Source organism: Equus quagga, chromosome 11 (genome assembly GCF_021613505.1).
Source record: "Equus quagga isolate Etosha38 chromosome 11, UCLA_HA_Equagga_1.0, whole genome shotgun sequence".
In the NCBI taxonomy this organism is placed as follows: domain Eukaryota; kingdom Metazoa; phylum Chordata; class Mammalia; order Perissodactyla; family Equidae; genus Equus; species Equus quagga.
Genome location: NC_060277.1, coordinates 56,226,297 through 56,244,131, shown reverse-complemented (window position 1 = coordinate 56,244,131; position 17,835 = coordinate 56,226,297). Strand labels below are relative to the sequence as shown.

Genomic DNA, 17,835 nt, shown 5'->3' with positions numbered 1-17,835 from the left:
CTCTCCACTCCCCACCCAAAGGCCAGCTGCTGGGGGCCAATAGTGGGCCCACAGCACTGACAGCAGAACAACAAGGACCTGAAGATAGACGCCTTCCTTGTGGTGGGGGGAAAACATGTCTAGAACGTGAGACTGTTGGTCCCTGAATCCCAAAGATCATTATGAGGATCCATGACCTATTTTCAACATTTCAAAAAGCTCAACAAAATTCATACTTTTCTGGCAATAAGGCCACAAGAACTAAGTAAAATACCATGCTCTGCTTTGGGCCAGAATTGTATCATTTATAATAATGATTTTCCCATCAGAAGCTGGAAATGGCAATTCTGTATGACCTAAATATAAAACAGGAAGGGGAACTGCTCCCTAGTTGCTGAAGTCATTGAACACAGTCACCCCTGTGGTCCTCCCGCCTGGGTGGCAGGAACAGGATACTCAAACGGCCTTGCAAAGAGGACCTGTAGAGGGCTGGTTCCGCCCTTGGTGTCCAGGGAGAGCCCACGTGGACTCTTCTTGAGAAACATTTTCAAGACTCCTATTTGCTGTTTTAAAGTCAAAATCCATTCCAGAAGGAATTCCAAACACCCAAGATACAATGCAGGGTCTGTGGGGCACTGTGGCCCCCACCCCAGAGTGTGGCATTCAGGCTGGGGGCAGCAGAGACCAAGGGGCAGGGCAGAAGCTCTCTGGAGGAGCCAGGGATGGGAAGGAAGCAGAGATGGAGCAATTTAGAGGGTGCAGGTGGCAGCCACTTGGCAGCAAGCCCGTGAAAAAGGCAAGCATGTGTTTTAACTGGAGTCAAATCCAAAGGGGCTCCCTGGCAGAGGAACAAACCACTGGTCAGGGACAATGCTGGTTTGACCATCTCACTGCTCCCAGCAGCCTGTGCACAGCAGGGACCTGTCCTGGGCTGGGGTGCCCAGCAGAGATGAGGCAAAAGCAAAGCTGGCCCTTGAGGCCCTTAACCCCTCACTAGGCTCATTTGCTGAGCGCCCAGCCTGAAGCACTGGATGGAAGAGGGGAGCTGCAAGAGGGAGGGCCTTGGCCCTGAAGGAACTGGGAACCTAATTAGCATAATACAAACATTTGCTGAACTGCTCTTTTGCCTTTTCCATTTAACTGTTTCTAGAGTCAAGAGGACCCATGAAACAGGTGGCACCACGTGAGAGCACCTCATTTTGAAGCAAACACCTATGAGCTCATGAAATGGGGGTTCCCTGCTGATCCTGCCATCCCACAACCCACTGTCCAGATCCCTATCTCCCTCTTCCACTTGGCCAGTTTGCCCTTAGATGGGCCCTTCTACAGTCCCTCCCACCCTGAGAATTCACTCTGATGCCCTTACCCGAGACCGATGCACTGGGTTGTCAAAGTCAGTCCCATCTGGAGCCAGGAGCAGCCAGCCACCGTAAATGGGTTTTGCCTGGAGGAGTAAAAGGAGAGCAGATCATCAGTGGCCTTGGACCAAAGAGAGAGAGAACAGGTTCAACAGCCAAGTTAATGACAAACACTCTCTGGAAACACAAGTCACCTCTGCTTAGCACACTCCATGCATCTCATTCCCCAGCCACAGGCTGAGTCTCCAAGAGAGATGTTTGACAGCAAGAAACTTGCGGGAGGTCTGCAGCATCTGGTGTGGAGAGGAGAATGCAAAACCCAGTGAAGTCCCAAAAATTGTAGAGTAGAGGAACTCCTAGGAAACAGATGCCTCCTTCAAGCTCCTGTTTGAGCCACCAAGATCAGAAAACAACGGCATTTTCTTCAATAACCATGTGAGTGCCAATGTGTGCCAGGCCAACAACACAGTCAAAAGTCCTCATCCTAATGGCACAAAGCAGGGCCTGGGAGAAGAGAGACCCCTTCAGTGATGGCAGCCAGCGTGGGCCAAACCACTGTTGACTTCCTGGTTGTATGACCCTGGGCTGAAACCCTCTGAGCTTCAGTTCTCCCACTTGAAAGGTGGGGGCGATAACAATTATATCTACACCTCACGAAACTTATGTGAGGACTGATGACACAATGCAAGCAAAACTCAGCACAGGAATGGAAAACAGTGCAGCCACTGTGGAAAAGTCTGGCAGTTCCTCCAAAGGTTAAATGAAGAATTCCACTCCTTGGTATATACACCCAAGAAAACTAAAAGCAGGTGCTCAAATAAAAACGCAGACGTGAACGTTCATGGCAGCCCTATTAAACAGTCACCAAAGAGTGGAAGTCACCCCAACATCCATCATCAGAGGAAGGGATAAACAAAAGGTGGCCTAGCCACACAACGGAATCTTATGCAGCTATAAAAAGGCACAAAGTACTGACAATGCTAACACATGCATGAACCTGGACATTATGCTAAGTGAGAGCAGACCCAAAAGACCACATGGCGCATGATTCCACTTCTATGAAACGTCCAGAACAGGTACATGTACAGAGACAGAAAGCAGACTGATGGTGCACGACACGGAGGGAGTGGGAAATACGGGGTGACTGCTAACAGGTAAGGGATTTCTTTTCAGGGTAATAAAAATGTTCTGGAATTAGACAGTGGAGATGGTTGTATGACCTTGTGAATATGCTAAAAAGTACTTTGTATACTTTAAAAGGGTGAATTTTACAGTATGTGAATTATATCTCAAAAAAAAAATCATAGCAGAAAAACACACTGAGCAGTGTCTGGCCTATGAGTGCAATCAATGTTAGCTATGATTATATTTTTTTATATCCAAAGAGTTTCTCCTCCCCCAAGACCACGGCAGTCGGAGCTCAGCATAAGCTAAAGATCTGGACAGCCACTCTGACTCCACCCCCCCTTTTCAGCCAGAGCCAGCTGGAGAGAAAGGGCGGGGAAGGCACAACCAGGCCAATTTGTCCACTGCCCTCTGGAGGGCAGGACACAAATAAAGCCCAAACCCTCTGCCTGCTGTTGACACACAGACTGATCTCTGGGTGAGCCTCAGGGCTCCTCTAGAAGTGCTTTTTATTCAACGCTCTCCAAACCAGGAGGCCCTGTCACACCTCTTCAGCTGGCAGCCTGGAATCTGTGGACTCAGAGAGGAAAGGTCATTTGCCAGAGGTCACACACCATCTGCCAAGAAGAACTCTCTTTTCTTGGCTTCTGCAGGTTCCTCAAGGCCCCCCAGGAAAGCAATGGTTTTTCCCTGTGAATGTGAACACGGCACGTAAGACGGGCTTCAGGCAAGAGGCATGGAGAGGCCTGAAGAAAGTGAAAGACTGGCTTTGATGGACACAAGAGTGGGCACTGGCAGGGAACCAGGGGTTAGAGGGACACGACCCAGGAGGGCCATGGGGTATGTGGAATGACATTCTGCCTGGGAAAGCAGAAGCAAACAGAGTAGTGGTCTGTTTTCTCAGCAAACACCAGCAGCGCCCAGCCATCCCCAGGCAGGTGAGCACGCTCGGCTTCTCTCCCGCACCACTCAGGGATTCACACACTTATCAGACCCCATCAAAGCTTGCACACAGGATGGAGCGGTCAGCACCAGGGCAGGACAACCCCCTGTGTGTATCCTGGGCCAGGTGACTTCCCCACTTCGCCCCTCAGCCTGCAGTTCCGTGACCTGTGAAACCAGGAAGTTAGACGACGAGGTCATGTCTCCTCCATTTCTGTCCAGCTTTTACTGTACATCAGCCTCCCGTTTCTGGCTGCAGGACTTTGAGACAGCTCCACATTATCAGCCACATCTGGGCTTTCCCCAAAAGCGGCAGTGGGAGACCCGAGGGCTGGCACAAGTTCCCTCAGAACCCAGTCTTGGTCTCACCCTGGCCCACCATTGGTCTTTATTCACTCAACAAACATATACTCAGCTGACTGTGTGCATAGCCCCCATGTGCTGTACAGCAGGGAGCCTGACAGCACCCACCTTGATTGGCCATGATTTTTTTTTTTTTTCTGAGGAAGATTAACCCTGAGCTAACATCTGTGCCAGTCTTCCTCCACTTTACATACGGGTCACCGCCATAGCATGGCTGACAACTGGTGTAGGTCCGCACCTGGAACTGGAACCTGCAAACTCAGGCCACTGAAGCCGGCCACACCGAACTTAACCATTATGCCACGGGGCTGGCCCCTGGCCATGACTTCTTTATACAGATCACCCCAAAGGAGACCCTTCCAGGTCGGCAGGTTGTATAGAAATGTAGGAAAGGCCAGGTCAACAGAGGGCATAGGGCCAGAAACACGTGCTCTGGGAGGAGGAGCAGGCTGGGAAGTGGGTATGTTCTATCAAGAGCATTTTCCAAGGCAAATCCACAGTGACTGAAGAAAGACAACGGTTGCCTAGGGCCAGGGGGATGGAAGGATTGGGGAATGACAGCTAAGAGGTACAGGATTTCTTTGCAGGACAATGAAAATGTTCTAAAATTGACTGTGGTGATGGTTGCACATCTCTGGGAATATACTAAAAATCACCAAATTGTACAATTTAAATGGATCAACTGTATGTGAATTTCATCTCAATAAAGCTGTTTAAAAAGTCATTTACCAACGCCTGTGTCAGGCAGTGTGGAAGCAGAGATAAATGAGAAACTGCTCCTACCTTCACGGGTTCACAGTCCAAAGGAAATAGAGAGAGTCCTTTTCCCAAACCTAAGGAAGCCAAATCTGGGGAGGTACTGGGGGGTCACTATGTAAGTCTTCAAGTGACTCTGCCCCCACAGCCAGATTTGGGAAACTTCATTCAAAGAAACAGGGACAAGGTTCCAAAGGGCAGTGACCCAGTCCATTGATTTGTAGGAAGACAGCTGGAACGTGCCAGGCACAGAGGCCAGAGAGGGAGCAAGAGGCAGCAGGCACAGGCTGACGGGGTAGAGGGTGGAGCAAAGAGTTCCTAAAAGGGCTGACTTGGTGCCCACAGCTGGATGACAAGAGCCTCCAGATGTCTACTGTGCCATTCTACCTCCTCAGGAGACAGGGAGGTACCTGCCACCCTGCACAGCCATCCAAGTGAGCAAATGACCGTGAAGGAGGTGAGGACCCCCAACCCCACCACATAGGAGGGCGGCCTCAGGTGGAGAGGACTCTCTGGGCACAGGCACAGCTAAAGCAAAGGCACAGAGGCAGGAATGACTGCGTTTGTGGGGCTGGTGAGGAAGGAGCCCACCTAAGCATGCAAAGCCGCTCCTGCCGCTTCCCTCCTCAAGCTCCCCAGCACCTCTTACTGCGAGCCCCCGGACTGGAACCCACCCCACATGCCCGAGAGCCCAGCGCCGGGACAGCCTGTGGTCCTGAGCCGGCCACCCTGTCCTCAGCCCACGGGCGTGGGAAGGGCCTCCCAGGAACTGCTGCTGCTTCTCCCACCATTTCTGACTGTCTAAACACGCCAGCAGCAGGCCTGGCCGTGGCGCTAAGTCCAGAAGTGCCCCCCAGAGCCACCGTCCCCACAGGACCAGAGGCTCACAAGCAGTTTGTAAGGCAGCACTGCTCCCTCTCAGGCCTCACCGTCTGTCCTGGAGAGCGGCCTCTGACAGGCTTGAAGGCATTCTCTTCCTGAGAGCCCCATAATGACGCACACACAGACTCTGAACAGACAACCCAAAAGGAAGCTGGCACAGGGGAGCGTGTCTAGAAACTCTCAGTGGTATGCTAGCTTTGTTGTTGTTTTCTGACAGGGTGGCTGGGGTTTCTGTTTTTGTTTTTGTCTTTTGAGGGAGAGACGGGGACAGGAGAAGCAGGCATCTGTTGTCGATACTGAGGAGGTGAGCAGTAAGGATCCAAAGGACAGGACCGAGCTCTGTTTCAAGCAGGCCACTCCAGAGGAAGCACACTGGTCCAGATCCCACATAAAAGTGACCACACAAGAGTGTCCTCTGAGCTACTTCCCTTCAGTTAAACTCAGCCTCCCCTCACAGACCCAATCAACTGGAGGCTGCACTCCTGGCTGGCCTCCGGGAAGAGGCTGCTGGCGGTCCGGGCATACTCCTCACCCCTAAGCCCTTTCGAAAATGGTTCCCTGAAACTTCTGCTTCCTGGAAGATGGAGTAGACGTAATTTTGTCCATTCCTCCTACTAAGTACGAATAAAACCCTGGACAGAGTACATAAGACAAACCTAAGAAGACTGAAAGGTGGAGAGACAAAGGCAGATGGGCTGGGAACCTTGGAATCTGAGAAACAACATGGAGGTATGGTGTCCTGGGTTTTCTTTTTGCCTCATTGTCCCAGACTGGGGACTGCAGGAGCCAGCAACCTGAAAGTGCCAACAGGCACAGATAACAAGAAGCCCCAGTAAAAGCCTGTTCTCTCTGACTGACGAACCACGCAAGGGACAGCTGGGTGAGAGAGAGAACTCTCAGACAATAGCCACCCTACTCCAGACACACACCACAGAAAAGATGCAGCTCCACCCTGACCAGCAAAGGCTAGACTTCCACCTTGCCAGCTAAGAGGTGCCCTAGCATCCCTGCCAGGGAAGGGTCAGGAGGCCAGATAGGGAGCTGGGACTTTCATTCCCACCCAGCAGTTCCGAGGCCCCCTCCCTTTCCCTGCTGGGGTGATGATGGAGGAGGGCGCGTGGGAAGCTGAACTCCCACCTCCCCTGGCAGTACCAAGGAACCTCCCACCTCAGGTGTCAGTGAAGGCCAAGTGGAGAGTCTGGACTGACTCTGAAAGTAAAAGGCAGTGGTCCCCCTTCCCTGCTGGAGCAGTGTGAGAAAGAGCCGACTGAAAGAGAAGGATCAAACGCAATCCAGAGTCACCCAACATAACATGAAAATGTCCAGGTTTCAACAGAAAAATCACCATTATACCAAGAAGCAGGAAGGCTGCAAAGTCAATGAACAAGACATTCGATGGTCGCCAACATGGCAGTGACAGACGTGTCAGAACCACCTGACAAGGATTTTAAAGCAGCCATGCTAAAAGCTTCAACAAGAAATTATGAACATGCTTGAAATAAATGAAAACACAGAAAGCTTCAGTAAAGAAACAGGAGATATAAGAACCAGACAGAAATTATGAAACTGAAAAATACAATAACTGAAATAAAAAGCTCAATGGATGGGCTCAACAGCAGAATGATGGGAGCCAAGGCAAGAATCAGTGAACTGGAAGACAAAACAATAAAAATTACCCACTCGGGCTGGCCCCATGGCCAAGTGGTTAAGTTCGCGTGCTCCGCTGCAGGCGGCCCAGTGTTTCGTTGGTTCGAATCCTGGGCACGGACATGACACTACTCATCAAACCACACTGAGGCAGCGTCCCACATGCCACAACTAGAAAGACCCACAACGAAGAATATACAACTATGTACTGGGGGGCTTTGGGGAGAAAAAGGAAAAAAATAAAATCTTTAAAAAAGAAAATTACCCACTCAGACAGCTGAGAGAAAACAAACTGAAAAAAATAAATAAATATGAGAAGAATAGCATTTAGGAACTTGTGGAACTATAACAAAAGATCTAACATTTTTGTCATCAGAGTCCTGGAAGGAGAGGGGGGTAGGGCAGAAAAAGCACTTGAACAAAGAATGGCTGAAAACTCCCCAAATTTGTCAAGAGTGGCAACCTATAAATTCAAGAAGCTGAGTGAATTCCACAGGATAAACTCCAAAGAAATCCACACCAAGACAGAAATTTAATTAATATCAAAAACAAATATCAAAACTAAAGACAAGGATAAAATCTTGAAAGTAGTCAGAGAAAACAACAGCTTATAGATAAGAGAAAACCAAATATAATTAAAGCAGATTTCTCATTGGGAACCACGGAGGCCAGAGGGACGTGGCACAATGCTTTTCAGGTGCTGAAAGAAAAAGAACTGTCAAGAATCCCACACCCAGTGAAAACACCCTTAAGGAAAGAAAGGGAGATCAAGACATTCTCAGACAAAGGAAAACTGAAAGGATCTGTTAGCAGACTTACTGTAAAAAATACGGCTAAAGGAAGTTCTCTAAACAGAAAGAAAATGATAAAAGAAGGAACCTTGGATCATCATAAAGGAAGCAAGAATACAGGAGGCAAAAATGCATGTCATCAGGCTTCCCTTCTCTTGAGTTTTCTAAATTATGTTTGATGACTAAAGCAAAACTTACAACACTGTCTGGTGCATTCTAAATTATGTAGAGGAAATATTTAAGACACTTACGTGGGGAATGGTAAAGGAATGTAAAAGGGAGGTACTCCCTTTACTTGAACTGGTAAAATGACACCACCAGCAGGCTGTGATAAACTATATATATATATGTATAAAATGTAACGCCTTGAGCAATCACTAAAAAATCTATACTGAAAAAAATCACTATAAATATAAAATTTATCATAAAAAAATCAAATCCTAAGAAAAAAAATTCAAGCAGGAAGAAAAATAAAAATCAAAGAGAACAAACAGCAAATAAAAAGTAATTACAGCCTAACATATCAATAATTATATTAAATGTAAATGGTCTAAACATGCCAATTAAAAGACGGAGACTGAAACAGTAGATGAAAAAAAATGATCCAACTATACACTGTCTATAAGAAACTCATTGAAAATATAATGATACAGACAGGATAAAGTAAAAGAATGGTAAAGATACATCTTGCAAATATTAAAGGAGAGCAGAGTTGCTATGTTAGTAACAAAGTAGACTTCAAAATAAAGAAAATGACAAGAGACAGAAAGAATATTATATAATAATAAAGGCTCGATTCATCAAGAAGAGAAAGCAATCCTAAATGTATATGCACCAAATAACAGATCTGCAAAGCACTGTGAAGAAAAACTGACAGAACTAGAAGGAAAAAAAAATAAACCCACAATTACAGTTGGAGACTTCAACATTCCTCTTTCAATAATTGATAGAATAACTAGAGAGAAAATCAGCAAGGACCCAGAGCAATCAACAATACCATCAACCAACAGAATCTAATTGACAGCTGTTAGAACAGTCCACCAAACAACAGCAGGTTATACTTTTTTTTAAGTGTCCACAGAACATAGACCACGACAGATCCTATCTTGGGCCATAAAACAAATCTCAACAGAATCACAGAACTAAAATCAACGTTCTCAGACCACAACGAAACCAAACCAGATATCAGTAAGAGAAAGGTAACAGGAAAATCTTCAAACATTTGGAAACTAAACAATACACTTCTAAATAATCTTTGGGTCAAAGAAGGAACCTCAAAGGAGATTTAAAAAAACAATGACATATCGGGGGCCGGCCCAGTGGTGCAGTGGTTAAGTTCACGTACTCTACTTCAGTGGCCCAGGGTTCACAGGTTCGGATCCTGGGTGCAGACCTAGCACTATTCATCAAGCCATGCTGTAGCAGCATCCCACATAAAATAGAGGAGGACGGGCACAGATGTTAGCTCAGTGACAGTCTTCCTCAAGCAAAAAGAGGAGGATTGGCAACAGATGTTAGCTCAGGGCCAATCCTCCTCACACACAAAAAAATAATAAATAATGACATCAAAATTTGTGGGACACATCTAAAGCAGTCCTGAGAGGGAATGTTATTGCACTAAAACACTTACATTAGAAAAGAGGAAAGGTTTCCAATCAGTAAGCTCCCACCTCAAGAATCTAGAAAAAGAAGTGCAAAATATACCCAAAGCAAGAAGGAAATAAAGACAGGAGCAGAAACCAATTAAACTGAAACAGAAAAACAGTAAAATCAATGAAACAAAGAAGTGGTTCTTCGAAAAGGTCAATAAAATTGATAAACTTCTTGCAAGACTGACCAAAAAAAAGAGAGAAGACACAAATTAAAATTAGGAAATACCACTATAGATCCTGTAGACATCAAAAGGACAACAAGGGAATATTATGAACAATTCTACAAACATTAATTTAACAACTTAGCTGAAATGGACCAATTTCTCAAAAAAAACCCAGATAATCTGAATAACCCTATAACTATTAAGAAAATTGAATATGTAATTTTAAAACAAAAGAAAAGAAATCCCCAGGCTTGGATGCTTCTACTGGAGAATTCTACCAAATGTTGAAAGAAGAATTAACATGAATTCTACATAGTCTTTCCCAGAAAATCATCTTCCAGAAGAGGAAGAAACAACTTTCAGTTAATTTTATGAAGCTAGAATTAACCTGATATCAAAATCAGACACAGTACAAAAAAAGGAGCAGGAAAAGAACAAATGCAGACCAATATCCCTCATGAACACAGAAGCAAAAATCATCAAAATAGTAGCAAACAAAATTCAGCAACACATTTAAAGAATTATATACCATGACCATGTCGGGTTATTCTAGGGGTGCAAGCCTGGTTTAATATTTAAAAAATTAATCAATATAATCCACCATATTAACAGGCTAAAGAAGAAAAACTGTGATCACATCAAATAATGCAAAAAAAGCATCTGACAAAATTCAACACTCATTCATGATTTAAAAAATAAATAAAGAAAAATTAAAAACCTCTCAGAAAAGTAGAAATAGAAGGGAACTTTCTTGACTGATAAAGAGCATCTACAAAAAAACTGAGAGCTAACTATACATAATGGTGAATGGTGAAAGACTAAATACTTTCCCTCCAGCGGCCGGCCCAGTGGCCGAGTGGTTGAGTTCACGTGCTCTGCTGTGGCAGCCCAGGGTTTCGCCAGTTCAGATCCTGGGCGCAGACATGGCACCGCGCATCAGGCCATGCTGAGGCGGCATCCCACATGCCACAAATAGAAGGACCCACAACTAAAATACACAACTATGTACTTGAGGGGGACTTGGGGAGAAAAAGCAGGAGGAAAAAAAAAAATTTTCCCTCCAAGATCAGGAGCTAAGTAATGAGGTCCACTCTCAGAATTCAACATAGTGCTAGAATTTCTACAGTGCAATAAGGCAAGGAAAGGAAATAAAGGCACTCAGATTGGAAAGAAGAAATAAAATTTTACAGATGACATAATGGTCTATGTAGAAAATCACAAGGAATCTATTTTTTTTTTTTCACAAGGAATCTATTTTAAAAAACCTCCTAAAACTAGCAAGTGAGTTTTAACAAGGTTGGAGGATATAAGATTAGTACACGAAAATCAACTGTATTTCTATACACTAGCAATGAATATATGGACACCAAAATTAAAAATATAATACCATTTACAATCTCTTTAAAAAATGAAATACTTAGGAGTAAATCTAACAAAGCATGTACAGGGCTGCATGCTGAAAACTACCCAATGCTGATGAAAGAAATAAAAAAAGATCTAAATAAATGGAGAGACACAGACTGGAAGATTCTTTTTTTTGGAGGAAGATCAGCCCTGAGCTAACATCTGCCGCCAATCCTCCTCTTTTGGCTGAGGAAGATTGGCCCTGAGCTATAACATCCATGCCCATCTTCCTCCACTTTATATGTGGGATGCCTGCCACAACATGCCTTAGATGAGCAGTGCCATGTCCACACCCGGGATCCAAACCGGCGAAATCCCAGGCCGCTGAAGTGGAATGTGAGAACTTAACTGCTGTGCCACCAGGCCGGCCCCTGGAAGATTCTAAGATATCAGTTTTACCCACATTCATATACAGGTTTAACGCAATTACTATCAAAAGCTTAGTAAGACCTTTTGTAGATACAGACAAGATTACTCTAAAATGTATATGGAAAGGGAAAGGAACTAGAATAGTTTTTTAAAAATTAAAAAAGAAGAAAGAGGCAAGAATCCATCCATCCGATTACAAGATTTATTATATCCGCAGTAATCAAGACTGTGGTATAAGTGGAAGCTTAGACACATGGATCAACAGAACAGACCAGAGAACCCAGAATAGACCCACACAAACACGTCCAACTTACTTTTTGACAAAAGTGCTAAAGCAATTCAATGGTGCCTTTCAACAGATGGTGCTGGAGCAACCGGACATCCATAGGCAAAAAACTAATAAAGCTCAACCTTACACAAAAATTAACGCAAAATGGAACGCAAACTTAAACTGGCATATTGGATTTCATTAAAATTAAAAACTTTTGCTCTTCAAAAGACCCTACTAGGAGGGTGAAAAGATAAGCCAGAGTGGGATAAATATTTGTAAACCACATATCTAACAAAGGACCAGTATCTAGAATATACAAAGAAACAAAGAATCCAATTACAACATGGACAAAAGACATGAACATATAGTCCACAGAAGATATACAGACAACAATCAAGTACACGAAAAGACGTCCAACACCATTAGCTATTAGGGAATTGCAAATTAAAACCACATGGGATATTATTACACACCTATCAGAACGGCTAAAATTAAAAATGGTGACAACACCAAATGCTGGCAAGGATGTGAAGAATGTCTATCACTCATACATGGCTGGAAGGAATGTAAAATGGTACAATCATTCTGAAAAAGTTTAGCGTCTTCTTAAAAAACTAAACATTCAACTACCATGTGATTCAGAAACCACACTCCTGGATATTTATCCCAGAGAAATAAAAGCTTACATTCACACAAAAATTGTACATGAATGGTTACAGCGGCTTTATTGTAATAGCCAAAAACTGGAAACAACAGACATCCTTCCATGCTGAATGGTTAAACAATCTGTGGTACATCTTTACCATGGAATACTAGTCAGCAATATAAAGGAACCAACTACTGATACACACAACCTGGGTGAATCTGCAGAAAATGATGACGAGTGAAAAAAGCCAATCCTGAAGGGTTACAGGATGTATGACTACATTTACGTTACATTCTTGAAATGTGGAATTTACAGAAAGGGACAACAGATTCGTGACTGCCAGGGACTAAGGAGGCAGTCGTGGTGGGAGGGCAGGAGGTGTGGCTGTAAGGGATCCTGCAGTGACGAAATGCCCTGCATCTTGGCTGCATCCATGTCAATATCCTGGCTGTGATACTGAACCACAATTTTACAAGATGTTACCACTGGAAAAGAGTACACGGGATTGCTCTGTATTATTTCTTACAAGTGCATGGGAAACTACAACCATCTCAATATAAAAAGTTCAATTAAAAAAAACCAGGGGGCCACCCCCAAGGCCGAGTGGTTAAGTTTGCATGCTCCACTTCGGCAGCCTGGGGTTTTGCCAGTTCGGATCCTGGGTGCAGACATGGCACTGTTCATTAGGCTGTACTGAGGCGGCGTCCCACATGCCACAACTAGGACACATAACTAAAATATACAACTATGTACTGGGGGGATTTGGGGAGAAAACACAGAAAAGAGAAGAAAAGAAGACTGGCAAGAGTTGTTAGCTCGGGTGCCAATCTTTAAAGGAAAAAAAAAACCAAACCTGTTACTTCCTGAATATTCCCTCCACCCACATACAAGCATTTAACACTGGAAGGGGACCCACCACAGCCCCAGAGCACTGAGGCTCCAGCCTTGAAGGCCTCTGCAGTCCACAGGGGTCTTCTCCAGGCAAGGTCGGCCCTCGCGGCCCTCAGCTGAGCTATGTGAGCTCCACGGGCATTTCCAACAGCTTCTCCTGGAGGCCACACGCACACTGCACACATACACCTTCTCTCAGGCCTGTCCACTTGACCAAGGTTCTACCCCCTTCCCCCTCACCACCCTCTTTGGGCAGACCTGGGTTGCACTGGGGGGAGCCCAACTGCCTCAACTCAGGCCGAGTGGGCAGGCTGCAGGCAGGGCAAGGAGCAAGCGTCCTGGGCTGCTTTACACAGCATTGTCAAGCTGCCACACTGAGGCCTCCCAGAAACACACAAGCCTCTGGACACAGCCACCACATCACAACCACACGGTGTCCAGAACCTTATGCGCTCAGCTCTCAGCTCCATGCGGCCTGTCTGTGGTTGACTGAGCAGGGAAGTCAGTGACAGATTTCTAACAGGTGGTTAACCTCGCTTTTCCTGTCCCCTCACGTTCACCCACTCTCAGAGTCACGTGGTGTTGAGAAAGGTAGTCAGTATATCTCACAATATGGCACTGAAAGGGAGCACCCAGAACCATCAATGTGAAAATGTGGGTCCCCAGGCCAGCCTGCTGGCGTAGTGGTTAAAACATTCACGTGCTCTGCTTCGGCAGCCCAGGGTTCACAAGTTCAGATCCCGGGTACAGACCTACATACCACTCGTCAAGCCATGCAGTGGCGGCATCCCACGTACAGAATAGAGGAAGACATTAGCTCAGTGACAGTCTTCCTCAAGCAAAAAGAGGAGGACTGGCAATGGATGTTAGCTCAGGGCCTATCTTCCTCACCAAAAAGAAAAAGAAAATATGGGTCCTACCCTTTCCATGCCCCCCCCCAACTTCCTGTCATCCTAAAAGCTCTCTACTATCTGGCGACCCACCTCCCCACCTTCCAAAGCTCACCTCCCACATAGAAACACCTCTATTTCATGGAATAGGGTGAGCCCCCTCAAAATCCCATGTCCCTTGATTTCAAGTACAGTAACCGACCCAAAGCCAACTGTTTGCTGAGAACTTACTGCAGCAGCTGCTGCCATTAATCCAGGGCTCTGCCACCTCCCGCTTCTGTGAACTGCTGTTACACTGACACCTCCCAGGGAAAAGACAAACGTTTCAGGCCTCTGGGCTGTGCACAAGCAGTTCTCTACATGGAAGGCTCTGCACCCCATCCTGCTGGCAACTCCCTGCTCACCCTCCAAGGTCCCATCTCCCAACCCCAAGCCATCTGTGTTCCTTCTCTCTAACAATGCCTCAGCTCGCTGTAGACAGGAACCTCACCTTCATCCAGCAAAGTGCCCAGTACAAAGCAGGACTGGGCCAACTGAAAAAGCAAACACACGAGTGAGTCAATGGACATGCTTATTAGTCATGAGCACACAGCTGAGAACTGAACTGCTCCCTCACTGTTCTGAGTATTGCTGGGAAGGCCTTCCCAGCCAAGACCTAGAAGAGCCCAAGCCACACCTCTGACTTCTACACACAGAGCTCCCAGGTCACACCACCAACACTGGGGAACAACCAGCACGCTGAAGAGCAAGCAGACAGGCTGAACTTCCACTGTACTTCTCCCTTCTCTGCATCCAACTCCAATCACACCACCGTGTGCACCACGCTGGCAAAGACAGAAGGCAGAAGCATTGTGGGAAACCTGGCATCTCAGAGAGCAGCAATGTCGTCACACGCAGCGAGAACCACGATGTTTCCATGCTCCTGCCCCAGTAACCCCATGGCCAGAAACTGAACCTACAGAAATAACACAGAGAGAAGAAAAAAGTTCCATTCATGATGTGGGAGGAACTCAGCGTCCAACCAGGAAATGGCTACATGAATGCTGATATATCAGCTCACTAAAGTATTACACAGCCATTAATTATAAATAACTATGAGGAATTCAAGAAACCCTCTTCAGTGTGCACCCACAGGACTCCATCAAGCCAGGGCTTCCTGCACAAAGCCCAGTGGCTTCATTTGCTCTGTCTCCTGTGACTGGCACCCTCTGGAGGTATTCAGCAGAATTTCCCTGGGAAATCAAGGTATCAGAGAAAAAAACATGAGGTGCACACACCCTCTCCCTCAGGGGCTCTCTGGCTAGTGAAGGAGACCAGGCACGTGAACAAGCAGCCAGGGTGGGATGTGAAGCGTGGTCCACGATTATAATTGCATAAGGACGGAGAAAGATCAGGAGTCACAAGAAAACATCAATTGTGTTGGCATCAAGACCAAGTCTTGGGTTTTTTTGTTTCTTTTTACCATTTTCTGTAAAGTAATGCAACTATATAGCACTTAGCAGATATTATTTTTTAAAGGAAAGGGCAGATGTTTGCCTGACCATGAATGCGTGTTTGCTGATACAGTACTAGCAGAGCGCCTTCCCAAAGAGGGGTCTTACTGTTCCTGGCAGAACAAGAAGCAGGTGAAGTTAAGGAACCCCTATACCCGACTCCCTATCAGCAGCATGACCTCACAGCTCTGGAAAGTGAGTGTGAAGACCCTGGCCTGGGAACCAGGAGGCCCACGTTCAAGTCTTGCTTCCATGACTTAGTTGCTGTGTGGCCAGGGGAAGACCTTATCTCTGTGAATCTCAGTTTCATCATCTACAATAATAGAAACACACACATATTCTTTCCATACCATTTTTTAAAAATTACATCAGACAAAACACACACTGGGCCACTGAACAGTCAATGCTTCAGAGGCAGGGCCATACATCCCAGCACCCACCCAGGACCATGCACATAGCTGGTGCTCAAACCAGACTAGGGGCCAGGAGTGCTGAGGGGAGTGAGCCCACAGTGGAAGCGGTGAGCGTGTGACAGACAGGACTGCAGCGTATTCGAGGCCAGTCCGGAGGGACCCCAGGGCTCCCGACTCTGAGGCAGGGGCAGAGCACGGAAACCCCACACACGCTCCCTCACACCAGGCTGGATGCCCAAATTCCAAGCAGTGACTGTTCCCATGAAAGTTCTTCAAGAGGAAAAGTCATACACAGTCTTGAAGAAGGGAGATTCCTGGGGCAAAGATTTCTCTGGACAAAAGGTAGGGGCTGGGGAGCCACACTCAAGCACAAGGTGAGAGGCAAATGGCCCTCTCGAGAGGATTCAGTGAAAGGTCTATGGGCAGAATGTGTGTAAATTGAAGCTAATAGGATCTTCTGTGGTTTTGAGGTTGGTTCCTTATTTCTCTTTTTTTTTCCAAAAGAGTTTCTGTGGAAACGCTTCCACACTCATAGCAAAATTACTGTTTACTATTTTCTGCATTTCAATTCCAAAAGGAGAAACGATGCCTGGGTAGCAGCTGTCTGGCCATCTTTTAAGCTTGTAAATCATGACAGACTTCAAGGTCACCTGTCTTTTCTGGGATGTTCAGACGTAAGTCAATAAAAGGAGATGCGAGCACATGTCAAAGTCAGTCTTATGCCTGACTCTTGCCCAGACCTCACTGTGTCCTATGGCCACCCAGCTGGACAGTGTCAGGACCAGACAGCTCTAAGTCCAAGCCTGTCATTGAAGGAAGCTTGTCAGTGGAGCCATGTGCCCATCTGCCGGATCCACATTGGGGATCAGCACACACCTCTGACGGCACTCAGTAGGGCCATGGCCCCCAGAAAGGTGGGGCTTTTCTTTTAGAACAAAGCTGCCAGGGCCAAGCAGCATTGGCCATCACCGCAGACCCCTCAAGAGGCCACACAGCATGTCCCCACAATGCTGCATGGACCAAACAGTGCTGGAATTCCTCTCTAAGACTGGTCCATGGGGTCTCAAGCCCAGGGAGAATACTGTCCCGTGGCTTTACAGCTTTTCAGTCTGGACCCAAACCACATTCCTCAACACGGGCACTGTCTGCCAGCACCAGCTTCTAGGGTCTGTCTGTGCCTTCGAAAGTCAGCAGAGGACAATCAGCAACTACAAAGACACTCACAATTGTGCTGTAGCTACTGCAAGTGATTCAGGTGATCAGGACCCAGGGCAAAAGGCCAGCCTTCTGAGTGAGAAACACTGCTGCCCGCTGGCTGGCAGGAAACAATCAGGGACGTGGCCTGGAGGACTCACACTCCATCTAAGCGAGCACACTGTAGAGTCTGTTTAAAAGCCCATCAGTTTCCTCTCTTGGTCATCTCTGTCCTGTTCCCCAGTGTCCTCAGAGCTAACATCCACAGGTTATGAGGCCGGTCACTGCTCCAGGCACTTCACATCATGAACTGTTCAACCTTCACAACAAACCTGTGAGGTATGTATCGTTACCACCTCCATTTTCCATACGAGGAAACCCAAGTGCACAGAAAGATTAAGTGACCTGTCTAAGCAGGGCATGAGCCAAAGCCACCTGGACCCATATTTAGCCCTTAATTACTCATCACGGCTCCACATCAGTAAGCCACCCAGTAAAGGTTAGTGCCATCCCAGCAGGAAGTATGTTCCCAAGTGGAGTATTCTCCTGAGGGGTCTGGTCCTGACGAGCACATCACTCAGGGCCTCCCCCAGATATCCTCACGG

The 17,835-nt window shown here is 46.4% G+C and overlaps 1 protein-coding gene across 1 annotated transcript in view; it reads right to left on the bottom strand.

Annotated features, from left to right (window-relative positions):
* Positions 1–17,835, bottom strand: part of MPRIP (myosin phosphatase Rho interacting protein) — a 244,564-nt gene that overhangs the window by 110,068 nt on the left and 116,661 nt on the right. Inside the window, exon 2 of the mRNA XM_046676267.1 lies at positions 1,346–1,423. Within this exon, the coding sequence (XP_046532223.1) occupies positions 1,346–1,423 (78 nt within the window). The remainder of the gene's footprint in view (positions 1–1,345; positions 1,424–17,835) is intronic.